Below are 19,207 nucleotides of genomic sequence, written 5' to 3'. Positions count from 1 at the left end.
ATTGGCTAAACAATAAAATTTGGCTACTAATTTTAGCGAGACTCTTGGAGTTGCTATATAGGATAGCTAGTGAAAACGACATGCTATATATTACAAGCAAAAATTTAGAAATAACAAACTTACTATTTTAGCAAACTAGATAACATACCTGTTGGACTTTAATTTTTGCTTTGAAAATATAAAAATAACATATCTGTTGGAGTTGCTTAGTAGTACATTAAAGGAAACTGGTGGGCCTAAAGTAGCAGCCCAGAGCCCAGCAAAGAAGGCACCCACTCCCATCCTTTCGTTGCGCCTCCCCTCCGCCTCCGTCGCGCGGGTGTGCCTCCGCAACCGCCGCTCGGGTGCCCGCAGCCCCGCCGCCTGCTCCGCACTTCGTCTCGGGCCTCCACTTCGTACTCCGCGTCTCCGGCCGTGCTGCGCCAGCAAACGGCAGGGGTATCTGTGCTTTATTTCGTAATGGTGAATCTTTATTAGTTCTTCTTCATCACCTGGTCCATGTTTTCTTAACGCCAAATCCCAATGCTCAAGAATCCTAGGTCAGCCATTGCTTGCTGATAAGCCCCAGCCCCACTTCACCCTGTCCTCCTGTGGTATGCCATGGTGTTTTGGAGTTGCTCTTCTTGTCTCCGTGGATTCATTCCCAGAGCGGCATGGATGAGGCACTACACACTCTTGTCCCCCAGGCCTACTGCATCGCTTCCTATCCACCACTTCTCCTCCTCCGCTCGACGGTCCACCAAGAAATCTGCCGTAAAGGCGCCAATGCACTCTTCCATTCTTGCCGCAAAGGCGCCAATGGAGAAATCTGCCGCAAAGGTGCCAATGTACTCTTCCAGAGAGCCCTTCTATGTCATCCGCAAAGGGGATGTCATTGGCATCTGTAAGACCCTCAGTGATTGCCAAGCCCAAGTCAGCAATTCGGTGAGGACGATAAACATCATGACTTTTCCTTCCCTTACAAAGAAGTCAGCTATTGCTTGATTTCTTGCTTATGATATCAAATTTATCCTGCTCCGACCTAGGTATGCGACCCTCCAGTCACGGTCTACAAAGGCTATTCTCTGCGTAAAGAAACTGAGGAATATCTTGCTGCGCGTGGGTTAAGGAACGCTGTCTATTCCATTGATGCAGCGGATGCAAGGGACGAATTGTTTGGTGATCTGGTTCCCTGCCCTTTTCAGGTAAACAATGCAGTGCTCTATGTCTCTATCACTTACCAGTGTTTTACACTACAGATTAATCCAATTTCTATACATGGTATCCATTCATATAGTGATATATAAAGCCACACATTATTATCACGAAAATAGTGTTGTGTCTATACATTATATAGTAGTATCTATATGCAACTGCCCCTGATTCTCAGGGCCTTACTTTGTCTCACACAGCTTGAGTATTAAGCTGAGCTTTTAAAAGTTATATCTTTAGGTGGTTGTGTTGCTACTTGATTTTTCAATTCTTTCCCATGGATTTATTGCACAGTACTGATTTATGCAAGTTTCATTTCAGCAACCTGATGAAGCCAAACAATCTACTTTGAAAATGTCACAGGGGATGGTAAGATATATTTTTTTTTTCTAAATGATAAGTGTGAATGTATGGTCTCTTCAAAATTGCTCCCTACAATACTTATGAATTTGTTATTGTCTTGTTTACTCACACTGACTATCATTTTCTGAAGGAAACAAGACTGTCAGAGCATCCAAAAGCTGCTGATCTGGAAACATTACCTGATAGTGAGGTGAGTATATGAATGAAATATGCTTACTTCTGGCTTCTTGCCTGATTTGTTCTATACTTATGGGTTGATGTCTGCATGTATATTTGTGATGTACCTTCACTGTTTTAGGAATCTTGAGCTCTTCCCATCAGTGCACTCTATCTTTTACAGCTCTCTTGTATTCTTGAATTTGACGGTGCTTGTAAAGGAAATCCTGGGAAATCAGGTGCTGGAGTCATAATTCGCCGGTTAGATGGATCTGTGGTATGTACAATTGTACACCAGCTTAGTTAAGCTGTTTTTTCTTTTCTTCAATTATCATGCCTAGCTATTTATTGTGTTCCCCCCTTCTACTGAAGATTGCTCTACTACGTGAGGGTTTGGGTATTATGACCAACAACGCTGCTGAATATCGTGCATTGATCCTGGGGCTAAATTATGCTTCCAAGAAGGGATTCAAGTATATTCGTTGTCAAGGTGATTCTAAGCTTGTCTGTAACCAGGTGAGTTGCTTTGTTGGCTTTCGTAACGAGTGCTGCAGTTCATTCTAACTCTTCAAATTTCACTAGAGCACTAACTAAGTGTGTGGAGGGCTGGCAATTTTAAATGGTTTTTCCTCATGGACTTCGATCTGAAAGTCATATTCTGCAGTTTTTCTTCACCAAAGGAATTTTTTTTATTCCAATCACTTAAAATACATGGCCCATATATGTCACAATGATAGAATCAGGTTTCATTTGTATTAACGGGCCTTCATTTCTAGTTTTCTACAGCATATAAAGTCTGGTGAGCCTAGATGCTAGAGCACTTGGAATAGCTTGTCTAGCTGCAAGCAGCTCTAGCAACATTCAACTATTTCTTAACAAGAGTAACAGTTATGATTTCTGGAGCAGGTTCGAGGTGACTGGCGTGCTAGGAGTGATAATATGGCTGTCTTGTGCGATATAGCCAAGGAACTAAAGGAAACGTTTCTTACATTTCAAATCAACCATGTTTTGAGGGTAGGTCTCACATTTTCCATTGTCATTTGGCCTTGTTCGTATGTACTGCTAGATTCGTGGTACAATATGTGTTAGCTAGACATTAGCATAGCATTAGTTCAGAATGGATGGAGTGGTAAATGATGTTCAAGACTGTTGCTTCCAGGTATCCCAATGCCAGGTGCTAGTTAACATATTTACTCCAGAATTTTCATCAATCTTTATGACCTGAAAACATCTAGGTTGACGGCACTATAGATTTGAAAGAGTTTCCTAGTTTGATTTAGCAGTCATGACAAGGTGGTGATTTTCAGCAGCTCTCTGAATACCTCTCAAGTAGGAACTCGACATTTGATCTGTTAGCATGGCAGGCACATATATAAACTCTAGATTTCAATCGCACTTGGAGTTTTCTCCAGGACTTACCGGCAACTAATCCTTGAAAACATTGTTACTAAAATTTGTTTGTTACACAGGAATTCAACTCGGATGCTGACGTTCAAGCTAACTTTGGAGCCCAACTTGCTGGTACGAGGCTGCTGTGATTACATCACCTTGAATTGCTAGTTACAAAACAGATACCTGATTTGATCTCTTCTTTTGTACAGTTGATGAAGTTCAAGAGCTGTCCGTTTGTTGAGTTGCCATTGGCAGAGAAAACAAGACTTGGGACTTGAGGGTATAGACTATTAATACTAATTGACCCATGTGATTACATCACAGGGTGCAGTTGATATTAGATATTCACATCTGTGTAGTGACACGTTCGGCAGAACATCTGTGCAGTGCCAATCCACTGTATTTTGGAAGTCAGGGCAGAAGTTGAAGTGTTGCTGGGAAATTTTCTTCTCTTGTGCCCTGCCCTGCCTTGCCCTTTCGTTTTCTTTATTACATGCCGTATTATGGTTGTCCTAAGTCAAACATTCTTAACTTTAGCCACCATTTTCAAAAACTTCATGAAGTTTTACAACATGTGAACTATATATTATGAAAAATATTTATTGTAAGGAGTAAAAATATAGTATGCGTATGACCATTGTTGTAGCAACTAACAGTTGACTGAGCATTTTGGTAGCCGACGTGGATGTCAACTGCCACATTTTTTCCACAAGCAGGTATGACCAAGTACCATACCTGCAATATTTTGCTCTTGAGCGAAGACAGATCCTAAAGGTTTGAATGTCTAACCACGTTTGGCGTACATAGTTTAATTTGGTTTGGTTTTGTGTTGCCATGACTCATGAAGACCTTGATTCTTTGTACACGAAATTATGAATTGAATTGGAGTACTACTTTTTATATATATATAAACTCACCAAGACTCTTTATTCATGCACACTCGGTTCAGCGCAATCGCGAACATTTCAGATACAAAACTAGGGAGGGGATTAAACCAAACATGAAGTTGATCTAGGTTCCAACCAAGACTCAAGCGAGCGAGTTTGTGCGCACTCTTATTACATGATCTAAAAATATGAGAAACTTGTACAGAATCAAAACATAAAGAAATCAGCTCCCTAGCTTCTTTACAGAGGACAGAAGTACATGGTTACGGAAAAACTATTCAATAATGGGTGCCGTATCCTTAAATCCGCAACGTACGTCCACAATCATCGTCCAAAAAGAATCTAATTCGAGACTTGAACTAAAATTTTACTAAATTAGTAATAGAAAACAACAATGTCAATATTTTTGCCTCCAAATAGGTTTACTATTTTTTTTTAATTTAACAAACAGATTTACTTTGAAAATTATTCTACAATTAATTTAATAATACTTATTTGGTATTATAAATTTTACTATTTTTTAGAGTTAAATTTAAAATTGTTTGACTAGTTATTAGCGTTATGGTAGTAGTATGGATTGTGAACTCAACAACCAACACCATATTATCTTTCCTTGTTTGAAGACGTACAGTACAGTACTTGCGTTTGGCGTCAGCGTCGCTCCCCTTCTCTTCCCTCCCTGTCCCTGCTGCTGTGCCTGTGTGTCTGTGTCCGGACTCCGGAGGGGAAGCCAAAGCCATGGCGGCGGGCCGGGACGGCGTGGCTCACCAGGCGGAGCTCCGCCGGATCGAGGGCAACGTCTGCTTCAAGAAGGCCCGCCTCGGTGCCGCCATCGACTGCTACACCGAGGCAAGAAACCTCCCGGCGCCCTCCTCCCTGACTTCCCCCAAATTCCCCCGTGCGTGCCCTCCATCCACTCCCGCGAGCTGGCTGTGGCCTGAGCTCGGAGATTCCTTCCTATCTATCTCTGAATGCGCTCCGCCACGATGCGATTCACGCGCCCTCCTGTCCTCTGATCCCCTGCAATGATTCTCTTTGGTTCCGTGCCGTGTGTTACACGAACCCACATGTTTCTGTGCTTCGGGGAGCGATTCCGAAACATCTTCTTCTTCTCCTTGGTTGGTTGTTTCTTGACGAAAATTTGATTGCCTAATTTGTGTTTCCTCGCCAGGCAATTGCGCTCTGCCCCGACGTCGCCGTCTACTGGATGAATCGAGCCCTATGCCATTTCAAGCGCAAGTGAGTGTCTCCTCTTCGCTACCTCCTCTGTCCTCACCTCCTTTTTTTTTTTTTGGCAAGAAAGAAACCAACGTCTGAAATAATCTTGTGAACAGGGAGTGGGCCAAGGTCGAAGAGGACAGCAGGAAGGCTCTCGCGCTTGATCACACTTTGGTCAAGGTCACATTTTTATTTCTTCTTTCTTCTCAAAACTAATGTGCCAACTTCAACCACCTCTATATTATGTAATCACTATCTTTAACTAACCGTTTCACAATAATAAAGACACAAAAGTCACCATTGACGCCACGTGATTGCTCTGTTCTTTGTGTGATGTAGGGGCACTATCTGCTGGGGTGTGCACTGCTCGAGAAGGAAGAGTCTGCTCTTGCTATCAAGGAATTCGAAAAGGTTCCTCATTTGTCCCTTGTACGCATGATGTGAATTCTCAAGGAGTTTCCTTGTGTAGGAGTAATTAGATTTACCACATATGGAGGCATTTTTGCCTGTCTTGTCATGATTATATCTTGCCCCTGAAACGCCAACTAGGTGCACAAACTTCCATATTTAAGATGCACTAACTTCAATTTATGGTTAATAAAACATCCAAATATGTACTACCATAGTAGCAGAAAGTAAATGGCGCTGACCTCTAAGGAATAATTACGATAAATAGTTAACTTGAAAGTTTCTAGGTTGTTTCATGTGGTTGTTTCATGCATCTAAGTTGTACTTACCTTGTTCGTTTGGCTGATAAGCTGTGGGTTCCATTTACTCAAACTTTTCAATAGCAGTGGTCGATAGTACTCAACCATAATTAATAATCGCATAACATTATCTTGATATATGTTTCCTCTGTTCTGTGGTGGATATATTGTTCCTTGTCGGTACTTTACTTTTGAGAAGTAGAAGCACAGTAATGTAATAGATGTGTAAAAATTAGTATATTCCTGGGCGCCTCTCCCTGTGAACTGTGAAGTGCCACTGAGTCAAGAATTGTAATAACAACCTATATACTACTAGTAACTGGCGACATGCAAAGGCTATTGGGATGCCTGTTTACTTTGCTAAGGGTGGCTAGCTGGGTCACTACACACTACAATAATGTATTGGCATCCTTGTTTAGTACCTTGTTTTGACTCCGGCTACTGATGTCTTGTCCTGTCACATTATTTCTAAGCTCTTGCTCGTCTTATCATGGGAAACAGGCTCTGATTCTCTTGAAGTCCGCGAATTCAACGGATGTAATGGCCGAGGAAATTTGGCAGGTCCTTGCGAAGGCAAAATACTTAGATTGGGAGAAGCATTCCACTGAACGACTATGGAGGATGCAAAGTCTGAAGTATGTTAGATATTAAACCTAAAACAACATAGCACTATCATTTTGCTTTAGATCAAGAACTTCTTGTCTTGATATGGCTGATCAGTTGAAGTTTCTGGTTGTTAAAGTCTCTTAACAGAAGCGTATCCTGTGGACATGCAGGGAAGCCTGTGAAAGTGCTCTGCAGGAGCATCACTTTCTTACTGGTACATTTGAGGAAGACTCCAATGGGTCAAGCAATGAGTGTTCAGAGCATATCAAACTGCTATCGGAGGTCTTCAGCCAAGCAACAATTGCCGATACACCAGCGGATGTATGAGCAATGCTCAGAATTAACTTTTGTTTTTGTTAACCCTTTGGTTTCTATAACTGTTATCTGAAACTGCTGCTGCCATGCTGAATCCCTAGGTGCCCGATTACCTTTGCTGTCAGATAACTTTCGAGATTTTCCGAGATCCAGTGATCACACCCAGTGGTGTAACATATGAGAGGGCTACACTTGTTGAACATCTCCACAAGGTGTGCCCTTTCGCTAACTTGTGAACTTGTTTACTTTTTGTATGGACACACTGACAGATGTGGTTACCATTAGCCTAACCTAACCATTGCCTTGCTGTTTCAGGTTGGCAATTTTGACCCGGTGACGCGAAATCCTTTGAAAGAGCATCAGCTGGTTCCGAATCTAGCCATCAAGGAAGCAGTGCAAGCCTACCTGAAGGAGCACAGCTGGGCTTACAAGCTGAACTGATGGATGTCTGAGTGCTTTGCTGACTGCAGATGCTGATGAATGGGGGTCGCCTTTTATTAGAGTTTGATTTTCTGATGCATTGGGATAATGAGATTGATTAGATAGCTCGATTCATCATTCTTAGTATTGATTGGGCAACTTGACTTGTAATTGCAAACACTGATTGGATGGATGTAACGGAGCAAGTGTACATAAAACATTGGAGGTTAGAATGGAGATTTGCACAAGTTGTTGACTTACCAACTGCTTGGTTGGTTCACTGCGTGTGTGATTGCAGCAGTGTATATGTATATATGGTGCAAAAATCATGTCGCAAAATCAGGGCTCTTGCCCTCGTCTAATAATACTTCGCCAAATCTCTTGCCAGTCTTTCTATAAAAAAAAACATCAGGGCTCTCGCTCTCACTCAAAACAGATTAATCATCAGCTATATACATAGCCATATGGTATAAAATAGTATTGAACTGTGCACAATCCTCTTAATATATATTAAGTGGAGAGATAAAACTTAAATTTCCAATGAACACTGATCGAGCATCCATACTGCACTTTTGATTTCATCTTCTGGAAATGCATACATTCTCATCTCAAATTTACCATATTACATTAGCAACAATTTTATTCTAAAATATCTCTGGCAACAAACAGAAGTGACATATTCAGATCCACATGTCAAATGTAAGATGTTTCCAAGACCAAGAGGCTATCATCATGTCAAATGACAGACGCTGGAAAAGACAGCAGATGATGAGATGGTCCATCAGAGAAACAACTTATGGATCCACAAGGTTATCAACCATGGGAATCACTATGGATTTTAACCCTCTTCATCTAAGCTTATCTCAGTCCAAATGCTGTGAAACTTAATGTCCATGTTTGATGAACCTACTGAACTGCTGCTACAAGAGAGATCGCCCCACCCTTGTGCTTAAACTGGACTTCCACAAGGCTTTTGATTGTGTAGCCTGGGACAGCCTAACCAAAATCATGAGACACCGTGGGTTCTCGGAAAAATGGTGTCGCTGGATCAATGACATGTTAACCTCAGGAAAAACCTCCGTCCTCCTAAATGGTGTGAGTGGCAAGTGGATCAACTGTCGTAGGGGTCTCCGCCAAGGCGACCCTCTTTCTCCCTATCTGTTCATTTTAGTTGCTGACGTCCTCGGCCGCCTTCTTCACAATCACCCCCTAGCTGCTCCTATCCGCCACCCTCTTGTCCCGAACGATCCTTGTGCTGTCCTCCAGTACGCTGACGACACTCTTATCTTCATGAGCTGCACGCCTGCTGCTGTTTCAGCAACCAAACAAATTCTCCAGATGTTCGAGCTCGCAACAGGCCTTGCCATCAACTACCACAAAACCACCTTCCTGCCTATTGCGGTTGCTGCTGATGAAGCTTCTGCCCTTGCCACCGCTTTCGGCACCTCCCTCTCCACCTTTCCTCAAACTTATCTTGGCCTGCCGCTCTCCCCCCACAAAATCTCGGTTTCTGATTGCCTCCCCCTTATCTCATCCTGTGATAAGTACTTGTCTGGCTGGCGCGCCTCTTTGCTTAATAGAGCAGGGAGGCTTACCCTCTGCACCTCTGTCCTTAGTGCCGTTCCTCTTCACTATATGTCGGCTCTGAATATCCCAAAAACGGTCATCAAAGCTATAGACAAGAGACGTCGTGCTTTCTTCTTGACGGGGGAGGACAACTGCCATGGCTCCAAGTGTCTCGTCGCCTGGGATGCTGTCCAAGCCCCCAAGAACAAAGGTGGGCTCGGGGTTAAGGATCTTGAGCTCCAGAATAGATGTCTGCTCATGAAGTTTATCGACAAGCTTTTCTCTGGTGAGCACACTAGCTGGAAGGATTGGATTCTTAACAATGCTGCTTCCTTCGATACCCCTACCAACGGTGCCACCAGCTATCTGTGGAGGATTGTCAACGATGAGCTAAACACTTACCGTTCCATCACTGTTGTTCGCATCAACAGCGGTGCAGCCACTTCCTTTTGGTTCGATCACTGGCTTCCCGATGGCCCCCTCTTCTCCACCCATCATGCCTTGTTTTCCCACACTGTCATGCCTAACATTTCGGTGCAGCGTGTCTTTAGAAGTGGTTTTGATTTGCGTTTGCGCCCACGGCTTTCTAACGCTGCGAGGCAACAGCTCGCTAGCCTTCTCTCTACTTTGCAGGAAGTCCACCTTGGAGAAGGTGATGATGTTCGTGTCTTGAAGCTAACAGGACGTCCATACACGGCCAGAAACGCTTACGCTGCGCTTGATAACTCCGGGGACTCAACGGATATGCATGGCAGAAGGATTTGGGGTACAAAACTGCCCAACAAGGTGAAAGTCTTTTCCTGGTTGTACTTCAAAAATCGTTTGAGCACCAAAAACAATCTGCACGCCAAAAACGTTGTCGACAACGAACGCTGTGAGAGATGTTCCCAGACTACAGAGGACCGGCACCATGTTTTCTTCGGCTGTGGCGGGAGCCGCTTGATCTGGACCAAGATTGGTATGACTCATGTGGGAACTCTTACAGACGACGAGAGCTGGCGAGCCGACACTCCTGCTGGCCTAGACGACTCCTTGTGGCCTTTCATCTATCTAACCATCCTGTGGAGGATTTGGGATGGCCGTAATGGCCATGTTTTTCGCAATGAGACTTTTTGTAACCAGTCTGTTCTCGCTAAGGTTTGTGACGACCTTGTTGTATGGCGTAGCCGCCTCCCCATAGCACTTCAAAACGGCCTCCGGGCTTGGTGTGATCACCTAAACACTTGTATCTCTTAAACTGCTTTCACCCTCCCCTTTTTTAGGGGGTGGGTTCGTTTGGAATGAAGAAGGTGGGGAATCTCTCCCCCCCGTTTAAATTTCAAAAAAAAAACCTACTTGAAAAAAATGTTTTTCTATAACACTCTGTTGACAACCAAACTTGACATTTTTTTTATATGGAAACTATGCTTCTGTATGGGATATTAAGTTTGCCTAATAAGGAGTTATATTACTTCAGATTCACCCACATGCGCTAACTAGAAATCGTGGGGCACCGATGTGCTCATACTAGAAATCATGGGGCACGGTATTTCCGCGCCATCGTTGATCCAGCGAGTCATGATTGTGTGTGGGATATCCAACAGCTTTTGTGTGTAATGGAGAACTGTCAATGATTTCTAAAGATAAAGATTTCAACCAAATTGCAGTGCCTTTCTTTGTATTTATTTGTTGTTGCATATAGATATAGCAGCAATTAATCATTCATGTAGGTCGCAGTCAGTCGGCCTCTTTTAGTAGCAGTATTTTGTATATAATTGCTACAGAGTTAAAGATTTACAGGTTTCTGCAACATAACAAAAAGCAATATGATTTAGACCAGACCTACAACATTAAGCGAGTAGGGGATCGACCACATGGCCGACGAACAGCACCACACCAGTCGTGTCTTCTCGGATCAAGAAGAGGAAAGGGTGATCCGTGATGAAATCATCTGGGTGTCTTCTCAAAAGTGAAGTACCCCTCGTCACTATAGCAGATGCTGCTGCAGCCTCGGTTCCTTCCTCGTTAACTTCCACAAATGACCTGTGAAGAATGGACGAAACAGATAATCCCAGTGGCACAGGTGAATCAAAAAACTCCGATAGATCTGCTTCTGAGCTAAACGGCAGCTGGATCCCCAAACCTTTGAGCAACTCGGATGCTTCGAATCCAAAGGATATCTTGAACTTGGGGACTTTGATCTGCCCAACTGGAATCTTCCTCGTTGGGATATGCCTGTCCAGGAACTCAGGTTCAGAACTCAACTTTTCAGCCAAGCTCCAGAGGCCATCCTGTGCTTCTGGAAGAAGTATGTACATGGAGAACTGCCTCTTATCACCACCTTGCTCATACGGAAGCCTGAGCACCTTCAAGTCGCCGTAAGATGCCATATATTGGTCGTCTCTGCTGGACATGAAAGGTGCTCCAACTGAAGTCCCGTTAAGAAGGTGGAACTCACCGTCTCTTGTTTCAGATGCATCGAACTTGTTAGTCCAAGCTCCTTTGAAATAGAGTGCATTGCCAAGAACCAGCCTAGTGGATTCATCAACAGAGCCCGGTGGCAGAAGCTCTTTGATTGTACCTGAGGTGACTTCCTCTACCCATGTGTTCACTTGAGCAGCAACTTCTGCAGCCTGACAAAAAAAAAACAACATATATATATATATGAGCCCTCCATGCAAATAAGTCATATAATAACAGAAGAGCTATGCGCATGGTTTCCAAATTGATTGGAGCAGTGAACGGATAACATTGTGTAAAGAACTGCTAATTTGCTACCAAACCTAAAACGTACTGGAAACTACTACTTATGAAACAGTTTTTAGATGGTGACAATGGCATCAAGCATTAGTGTGGCATTCGACTCATTTGGGAAGGAATTTATATGCAACTAGAGGCTGTTCACATGAATGCCATTTAAATGGTGATGTATATAGTATTCGTAATTCAGTCCACAGCAAAACCATACTAGATTATTTCTAATAATGTGAACCCACAAGTATTGCTATGATCCAAATAAAGAGCTGAATTTATAAATTATCACCGGACTCCCAGAAGCACCATGTGAACCACTTAATCCTACAAAACTGAAGGTTGCACACGATTGCAAATTAAATCCTATATAAAAAGGCACTAACTCGGTAACAAGGTATTTCGAACCCGTACATTGTACTGAGTAAGATTAACAGATCAATACTACTAACGAGTCCAAATATCAAATTCCAAAGCAAGTTATTGAATAGCAACAAACAGCTTCCAACATAATTTGACGAGAGAAGGTGTGCACTGGAGGGATAAATTCCAAAGAAACACTAGCTCACAACTGGCGCTGGAGAGATGTATCGCCCCACAACAAATTGGAGTATACAACAATTAATCGAGTAGTTCGCTAGCTAGATTGAGATGTTTGCAAGCAATTCAAGGGGATCGATCAGATACAGACCTTTTTCTGGAAGTCGACGGAGTGGGTGTGGGCCTTGTACTTTCCCACGGCGAGCTCCTGGAAGGCCGGGTTCAGCTTCCACGACGCGTCCGCCAAGACGGCGTCGGCGAAGGCGATCCGTGGGCCGCCCGCCTCGGACCCGTCGGCCATGACGTTCCGCGCCACCTGGTCGGCGAGCGCGTGCAGGCTATCTGCTGCGTCCGGCCCATGGGCTCCGGCGGCGAGTGCGGCGAGCAGCTGGTCGCGCGTGGCGCCGCCCGAGCCGGCGGCGAGGAGGCTGAGCGCGACGTGGAGCGAGAGCGGGGAGAAGACGGCGTTGGTGTTGTTGCTGACAGGGAGAGCGGGAGAGGAGAAGGCAGCGGCGAGGCAGAGCGCGAAGCGGGTCTGCTGCGCGATGGACAGGAGCGTGCCGGCCATGGTCGCTGTCGCTGATCGGATCCGGTGGGGAGTAGCAATTCAATTCTTATATATATTAGCAGTACAAGAAGAGGTGTTTATTTGGTAATAATTTCAGTTTTGGTAATCTACTAGAGCAAACATGCACATTTAGTTCCTACTCCTTTCCTTGTTTGGTAATAATTCTTATATATATGTTTTTTTTTTGAGATCATGCGACTGCATGTGGTTATATCTACATGTTTCCCTTGTTTCTGTTGGTCAAAGTTAGTTCCTGATACTTACTCTGTTTTTAACATAGCAGTGCTGGGATTATTATTATTATTATTTGCATTTGGAATGATTGATCTTGACAATGAATTAAAAACAAATGCATGGTTTACTCTTGTTTACCAGAAAGGCAGAAGCTTGCATGTTTGCAAAGACAGAGAAAAATCGATTTATTCCTTTATTAGAATAATAATAGTTTGATTAAAAGAGTTACACGTTCACTTGCAGGGATCAGCAAGCGGAGTCCCACACAAGCACCTGTTGTGCTGGTAGCTGGAGGCATCGAAGCTCGCCGTGTTGCCGCCGGTGGGCACCGCGCCGCAGAGGCGGTTGTAGCTGACGTTGAAGAACTGCAGGTTGGTCAGGTTCGCCACCTGCGCCGGGATGCCGCCGTAGATGGCGTTGTGGCTGAGGTCCAGCGAGATGAGCTGCTCCGGCAGCTCCACGGTGGACAGGTTGAATCTGAAAGCGTTGCGCGACAGGTCCATCTGCTGCACCGGCTTCGCCCTGCCGAACAGGCCGGACGCGTCGCCGGCGAAGGCGTTCCGGGACAGGTCGACCTGCGCGAACGCCACCGCCGTGAACTCGGCTGGGACGGTGCCGGTGAGGTTGTTGTGCGACAGCCGGAGGTACGCCTCCTGCGCCTTAAGCTTGCTGAAGAGCGGCGGCGGCAGGGAGCCCGTGAGGCGGTTGCGGCTGATGTCGATGCTGTAGAGGCTGGGCAGCGCGGCGAGCGAGGCCGGGACGGCGCCGGCGAGGGAGTTGAAGGAGAGGTCGAGCTGGTTGAGCCTGGTGAGCGAGCCCAGGAACGACGGCACGGGGCCGGAGACGCCCGTCCAGGAGATGGTGAGGAAGGAGAGGTTGGAGAGCCTGGCGATGGCCTGTGGGATGGGGCCAGAGATGCCCGGGAGGTGGTGCAGCATGAGGTTCTGGAGGTGGACGAGCCCCGCGATGGCGTCCGGGATGGTGCCCGTCAGGTTGGCGTCCTGGAACACGGCGAGGCCGACGACGCGGCCGGTGGCGGCGTCGCAGTCGACGTCGTACCAGTCGCAGCAGGGGTTGTCGGGTGTCCACGACGCGAAGTGGTATGGGTTGCCGAGCGCCGCCTTGATGGCCAGCAGCGCCGCCTTGTCGCCCGAGTGGCACCGGTCCTGCTTGCTGGAGGAGTCGGCGGATGCTCCAGCTGGTGGTGATGCAGCGGCGAGGAACAGGAGGACGAAGATGAAGGAGCGCATCATCTTCATCTTGGATTCTTGTGGGTGTGTTGTGGGTATCGCTGCAGCTAGCTAGCTATATAGTACTGGTGGTTGTCTGTCACTGCCAGTGCCAATTGAACAGACTGCCCGAATGATAAGCGCCGACAGACACCAAGACGACGGACCAGCGCCGCCGCGTTTGCCCGCTCACCGCCCTGCATGGTGCATATGCGGTGTGCAAGTGAAAGACGACCAAGGGGGACGATGGTCAAATTACTCAACCAAAGCTCTGACTAGATGGATAAGGCCTTGTTTAGTTCACCTTAAAACTAAAAAATTTTCAAGATTCTTCGTCACATCGAATATTGCGGCACATGCATAGAGCACTAAATATAGATGAAATAAAAACTAATTGCACAGATGAATCTTTTAAGTCTATGATTGAACAATGTTTGTCAAATAAAAACGAAAGTGCTACAGTTTTGAAAACCAAAAAGTTTTCGAAACTAAACAAGGTCTAAGAAGATCTGGTCAAAATTCCAAACTTTGACCTCAAATATAGTTTTAAAAAACGCATCCGCATAGATTTACCTACGTACTGTCATAATCTCTTGCTTGCAAAGTAGTACATGATAACATATAATGGATTCAGATTCACTGGAACTGCTAATTTGTTCTATACTAGCAAGGGAAAAATAATCCATGTACTAGGTATAATTTTTTGATTGAGGAAAAATTGAACATCTTAACTAATGGCATGCAAACAAAAGGTAACCATGGCCTACCTAGTTTTTTTAATATTATTTAGATTCTGTTCGGCATGGCTTCACTTCATTAGTGAAGCCGTCTTTTCTTTTCTTTTTTTTGCTTAAGCTCCAAGGACACGTGCTAGAGCTATTTTAGTAAATTCTTTGTCAAAATAGCTCTATATAGAGTTTTTAAAAAATATGCTTTTACATAACACCATTTAGGATGAGGTGATGTTAAAAAAGGCATTATTTTTGGCTCCTTTCCATCCTAAACTCTTTGTGAGCACGTTTTTAGGGACTTCATCTGTAGAGCCATTTCATTATACTTTGTTTGCATTAGCGGAGCTAGATTTTTTTGGAGCCGGGCAGTTCTTGTTATGCAAAAATATTTAGCTAGAAAATTATAGAGTTCTACTTTGACAGCAAGATATTTTTCCTTTTGAACTTTGGCAGCGAGCCAGGCCGGCTGCCCGGGGTGGTCGGGCGGTGGCTCCGCCACTGTTTGTTTGACAGAAAACGTCTCCAAACCATTCCTAGAGCCGCTGAAAAAGCCCTGCTAAACAAGGCCTTATTGTGAAGAGTGATTTTGTTGTTAAGCTCAAATATCAATAACCCACATTATAGGTTGGCACTGATGTTGACCTTCCAAGACCTCACTTTAAGCTCTATACTAGTGCACCACTATGATCTTTGGGTGGAGTTAGGCAGGATTTAAATGATTTTTTGTGTTATTGTAGAGGCAGTATATTTCTATCTTAATAAAATGACGCGCAATTGCGGTTCTCCTGTGTTCGAGAAAAAGAAATGCAGTCTAAGTGCTATGAACCACGTCTGTGATTTTTTCCTGATTCCTCTCTAATCAAGATTACAGTCGCTACTTTGGTGCGATCGTTGGTCATAACTATGCCGTTTGTGTATGTTAGATGGAGTGACTACTTATTATATTGTCCAAATTAAAGCCTATATATTGGAAAATAGAATTCATTCTTGTGTTTTACATCTTGTGAATCAATTGCTCTCAAAGTTATGATAATCACACATTCACTTGTACATGTTTTGGAACCCACAGTCCGGTTCCGGTGCTATTCTCAGTTTCTCAATTTTTTGAAATCAGAACCGTGGTTTGTCTAGGGGAAATTTCTCATGCTCCAAAAACATGCATATTGCCCTTACATGTCAAGGTTGCATGGCTCCATCATTTATCCTTGTTTAAATGTGAAAAAATTTTAGATTTCGCTACTGTATAGCACTTTCGTTTGTTTGTGGCAAATATTGTCCAATCATAGACTAACTAGGGTCAAAAGATTCGTGACGCGATTTACAGACAAACTGTGTAATTAGTTTTTGTTTTCGTTTATATTTAGTACTTCATGCATGTGCCGCAAGATTCGATGTGATGAGGAATCTTGAATTTTTTTTGGATTTTGTTGGGAACTAAACAAGGCCTTAATTTGGTTTATTTAAAAATGATGTAGAGGCACTTGTGATGAACTGATTGTTACATACGTAGATCACTTGCATGTCGGCAGCGGAGTTCCACACAGGCACTTGTTGTGCTGGTAGTTGTAGGCATCCAACCTCGCCATGTTGCCGCCGGTGGGCACGCCGCCGCAGAGGCGGTTGTAGCTGACGTTGAAGAAGTGCAGGTTGGTCAGGTTCGCCACCTGCGCCGGGATGCCGCCGTAGATGGCGTTGTGGCTTACGTCCACGAAGTAGAGCTGCTCCGGCAGCTCCACGCCGGAGAGATTGAAGCTCAGGGCGTTGCGCGACAGGTCCAGGTACTGCAGCTCCTTTCCACGGCCGAACAGGCCCGACGCGTCGCCGCCCGTGAGTGCGTTACGCGACAGGTCGAGGTGCGCGAAGTTGACGGCGGCGAACTCGGCGGGGATGGCGCCGGACAGGTTGTTGTGCGACAGCACGAGGTAGGCCTGGTCGGGGGACCTGCTGAGGAGCAGCGGAGGGATGGCGCCGGTGAGGCGGTTGCGGCTGAGGTCGATCCCGGAGAGGTACGGGAGGGCGGCGAGCGACGGCGGGATGGCGCCCGTGAGGGAGTTGAATGGCAGATCCAGCAAGGTGAGCGCAGTGAGCTTGCCCAGGAACGATGGCACGGGGCCGGACACGCCGGTGTAGGAGATGGTGAGCGTGGAGAGGTTGGAGAGCGTGGCGATGGCGGGCGGGATGGGGCCGGAGATGCCCGGGAGGTGGTGCAGCATGAGGTTCCGGAGGTGGACGAGGCCGGCGATGGCGTCGGGGATGGTGCCCGTGAGGTTGGCGTCCTGGAAGATGGAGAGGCCGACGACGCGGCCGTTGGTGGCGTCGAAATCGACGTCGTACCAGTCGCAGCAGGGGTTGTCGGGTGTCCACGACGCAAAGTGATACGGGTTGCCGAGCGCCGCCTTGATAGCCAGCAGCGCTCTCTTGTCGTCGGAATGGCAGCGGTCCGCCTTGCTTGAGGAGGCGGCGGCAGCCGAAGCCGAAGCCGAAGCCGCAGCTGCAGCGAGGAGGACGACGACGAGGGAGTACTTGCGCATCGGCGCCGTCGTCTTCATCTTGGTTCTTGGACGCGCACGAGCCACGGGGTCGCTGCAGCCTGCAGCTGGCTATGGACCATGTATATATATTACCTGTTGTTGGGCTAGCTAGCTTTGCCAAGCAATGCAATGCAATGTACAGAGATCGACTTGCTGGCAAGTGCCAACTGTGAAACTGATGGATATGAGCATCGACAAGAAGATAGCCGCCGGCGCGTTTGGCACTTTAGCAGGAGCAGGCAGGACATGCCACTCCTGTCCTGGTCATGGAAGCGACCTGGGTCTGACTTGATAGGACTAGCTAGGAGCAGCATGCATGCTTGTGCTGACCACTGTCTCTGGAGTGGAGATGGATTATCTAGTTGCTATCTTAGATTTCCAACTAGGCCGAGCACGGTGGGTCGGTCTGAGCACGACCTAAAAAAGCACGGCCCGCCACAGTGCTCGTGCCTAGACTGCCATTCCGGTCCAAGTGCCAGCACGGGCACGGCACGGCAAAACGGCCTGGCCCGCTATCTACATGGGGATGGCAGTCGTCCGATCTAGGGTTCGGGGTGATAAGAGCCATTGGATATAACCGTTGTATCTTGCTGTATATAAGCCCGCCGGCATCCCCCCCCCCCCCCCGACCTTGAACCCTAAATTATTTCCCCCTGCTCCTGCAGCCGCTTCGCTCAGCGCCCAAGCCGCAGCCGCTCACTCCTCTCCTCTCTGCCTCCTGCTCCGACGATGGTGGCGAAGGGCGACGACGCCTCCAACGGGGGCGGGCGACGGCGGCTTGCCGCTGGCCCCACCTTTTCTTCTCATCCACCAGATGCTCAGGAGCTTCGATGAACAAGGTTAGAAACTTAACTTGCCGTCAGCCATGACTCTTCTTCTGTAAGCTCTTCTTCTTCTTCTCTGACTCGCTGTCGCCATTTTTTTCAGATCTGCTGATCTGGTGGTGCTGGCCATAGCTCCGTCTACGTCACCGGCGCTGTCTAGGTACGAAACCCTAGCTCCAATTTTCTCTGTTGTTGACTCATCTTCTTCAATATCTAGTTCTTTGTTGATGTTGCTCTTCTTTTGGAAGCCGATTGAGGCTAGGTCAAGCTGAAGCGAGGGTGTTGCCCCGGCCTCCGCCCTCTGTCTTCGAAGACACGGCGGAGGCTAGTGCCACGGCCATGGAAGAAGAGATGGAGAGGATCTGCGACCTCCAAGGAAACTCTGACGACGACAACATGGCTGAAGATGGCTTAGTGCCTGATGGCACGGCACGCTCCGGCCCTGATAGGACCGTGCATGGGCTGCCACTTCGGCACACTGGCATTATTAGGCACGGCACGATGGGTCGCCGTGCCGCATAGTGCCCGTGCCGGCCGTGCCGTGCCGTGTTGAGCGGCGGTTGGCCATCTATACTGCTATCTATACGAGCAAACAAAAAAGTGGTCAAATGGACGACAGCCCGTTCATATATGGTAGATCAAAATTGGGCCGGCATAAATCTTGCCGTGTCTGCCCTTGGGCTCCTCCACTCTTGGCTCGGGGCTCAGGCACCACATGACTCACTCTCATGTTGTTGACATGCAAATTGGCAAGCAGACTTTCCCAAAAAAACATTATGGATTTGCAAGACAAGAAGGTGCTAATTCAGCACGAACAAAAGCCGATTCGACACAAGACAAGAATACAGTTCTTTCCAAACAATGCAAAGGGGGTTGTAGATGCAAAAAAGGAGGGGGGGTGGGGGTGGGTGGGAAGATAGCTAGCTGCAGTTGAGAAGGTTCGATCGTAGCAGCAAAGAAACATTGAAGACTAGAGTTTTAGCGATCATAGTTTTTAAA

The 19,207-nt window shown here is 46.4% G+C and overlaps 5 protein-coding genes across 6 annotated transcripts; 2 read left to right on the top strand and 3 right to left on the bottom strand.

Annotated features, from left to right (window-relative positions):
* LOC8066590 lies at positions 280–3,733 on the top strand. Its single transcript, XM_021447231.1, has 9 exons — positions 280–924; positions 1,026–1,184; positions 1,513–1,560; positions 1,685–1,744; positions 1,895–1,987; positions 2,083–2,226; positions 2,617–2,724; positions 3,180–3,231; positions 3,312–3,733. Exons 1-9 carry the CDS (start codon positions 601–603, stop codon positions 3,341–3,343), a joined length of 1,020 nt encoding a protein of 339 aa, XP_021302906.1. The 5' UTR covers positions 280–600; the 3' UTR covers positions 3,344–3,733.
* Positions 4,625–7,632, top strand: LOC8065286 (E3 ubiquitin-protein ligase CHIP). Its single transcript, XM_002440359.2, has 8 exons — positions 4,625–4,838; positions 5,161–5,228; positions 5,324–5,387; positions 5,547–5,618; positions 6,416–6,549; positions 6,691–6,841; positions 6,937–7,047; positions 7,151–7,632. Exons 1-8 carry the CDS (start codon positions 4,728–4,730, stop codon positions 7,274–7,276), a joined length of 837 nt encoding a protein of 278 aa, XP_002440404.1. The 5' UTR covers positions 4,625–4,727; the 3' UTR covers positions 7,277–7,632.
* Positions 10,506–12,965, bottom strand: LOC8065285 (serpin-ZXA). 2 transcript variants are annotated; one of them, XM_021446731.1, is made up of 3 exons: positions 12,243–12,965; positions 10,944–11,433; positions 10,661–10,843 (listed from the first exon to the last, which is right to left on the bottom strand). In XM_021446731.1, the coding sequence occupies exons 1-3, from the start codon at positions 12,657–12,659 to the stop codon at positions 10,788–10,790; spliced, it is 963 nt and encodes a 320-aa protein (XP_021302406.1). In that variant the 5' UTR covers positions 12,660–12,965; the 3' UTR covers positions 10,661–10,787. The 2 variants fall into 2 exon arrangements, with proteins under 2 accessions (XP_002439100.1, XP_021302406.1); XM_002439055.2 differs by having other exon boundaries at positions 10,506–11,433.
* Positions 13,057–14,300, bottom strand: LOC8065284 (polygalacturonase inhibitor). Its single transcript, XM_002439054.2, has one exon. It carries the CDS (start codon positions 14,150–14,152, stop codon positions 13,127–13,129), a length of 1,026 nt encoding a protein of 341 aa, XP_002439099.1. The 5' UTR covers positions 14,153–14,300; the 3' UTR covers positions 13,057–13,126.
* On the bottom strand, positions 14,229–17,430 carry LOC8065283 (polygalacturonase inhibitor). The gene is made up of 2 exons (XM_002439053.2): positions 16,360–17,430; positions 14,229–14,319 (listed from the first exon to the last, which is right to left on the bottom strand). The coding sequence occupies exon 1, from the start codon at positions 17,400–17,402 to the stop codon at positions 16,365–16,367; it is 1,038 nt and encodes a 345-aa protein (XP_002439098.1). The 5' UTR covers positions 17,403–17,430; the 3' UTR covers positions 14,229–14,319; positions 16,360–16,364.

The sequence above is a fragment of the Sorghum bicolor genome, chromosome 9 (assembly GCF_000003195.3).
Source record: "Sorghum bicolor cultivar BTx623 chromosome 9, Sorghum_bicolor_NCBIv3, whole genome shotgun sequence".
In the NCBI taxonomy this organism is placed as follows: Eukaryota; Viridiplantae; Streptophyta; class Magnoliopsida; order Poales; family Poaceae; genus Sorghum; species Sorghum bicolor.
This window is presented reverse-complemented; position numbering and strand designations above follow the sequence as displayed.

What these genes read in the sequence shown, in the direction of transcription:
- LOC8066590 (XM_021447231.1), top strand. Translation starts at nt 601, where the DNA reads ATGGTGTTTTGGAGTTGCTCTTCTTGTCTCCGTGGATTCATTCCCAGA. An exon ending in CTAAGCTTGTCTGTAACCAG is followed by an intron (nt 2,227 to 2,616) that starts GTGAGTTGCTTT and finishes TTTCTGGAGCAG; the next exon opens with GTTCGAGGTGACTGGCGTGC. An exon ending in CTTTGGAGCCCAACTTGCTG is followed by an intron (nt 3,232 to 3,311) that starts GTACGAGGCTGC and finishes TCTTTTGTACAG; the next exon opens with TTGATGAAGTTCAAGAGCTG.
- LOC8065286 (XM_002440359.2), top strand. Translation starts at nt 4,728, where the DNA reads ATGGCGGCGGGCCGGGACGGCGTGGCTCACCAGGCGGAGCTCCGCCGG. An exon ending in TTGATCACACTTTGGTCAAG is followed by an intron (nt 5,388 to 5,546) that starts GTCACATTTTTA and finishes TGTGTGATGTAG; the next exon opens with GGGCACTATCTGCTGGGGTG. An exon ending in TTGCCGATACACCAGCGGAT is followed by an intron (nt 6,842 to 6,936) that starts GTATGAGCAATG and finishes CTGAATCCCTAG; the next exon opens with GTGCCCGATTACCTTTGCTG.
- LOC8065285 (XM_002439055.2), bottom strand. Translation starts at nt 12,659, where the DNA reads ATGGCCGGCACGCTCCTGTCCATCGCGCAGCAGACCCGCTTCGCGCTC. An exon ending in CCGTCGACTTCCAGAAAAAG is followed by an intron (nt 11,434 to 12,242) that starts GTCTGTATCTGA and finishes TTTTTTTGTCAG; the next exon opens with GCTGCAGAAGTTGCTGCTCA.
- LOC8065284 (XM_002439054.2), bottom strand. Translation starts at nt 14,152, where the DNA reads ATGAAGATGATGCGCTCCTTCATCTTCGTCCTCCTGTTCCTCGCCGCT.
- LOC8065283 (XM_002439053.2), bottom strand. Translation starts at nt 17,402, where the DNA reads ATGAAGACGACGGCGCCGATGCGCAAGTACTCCCTCGTCGTCGTCCTC.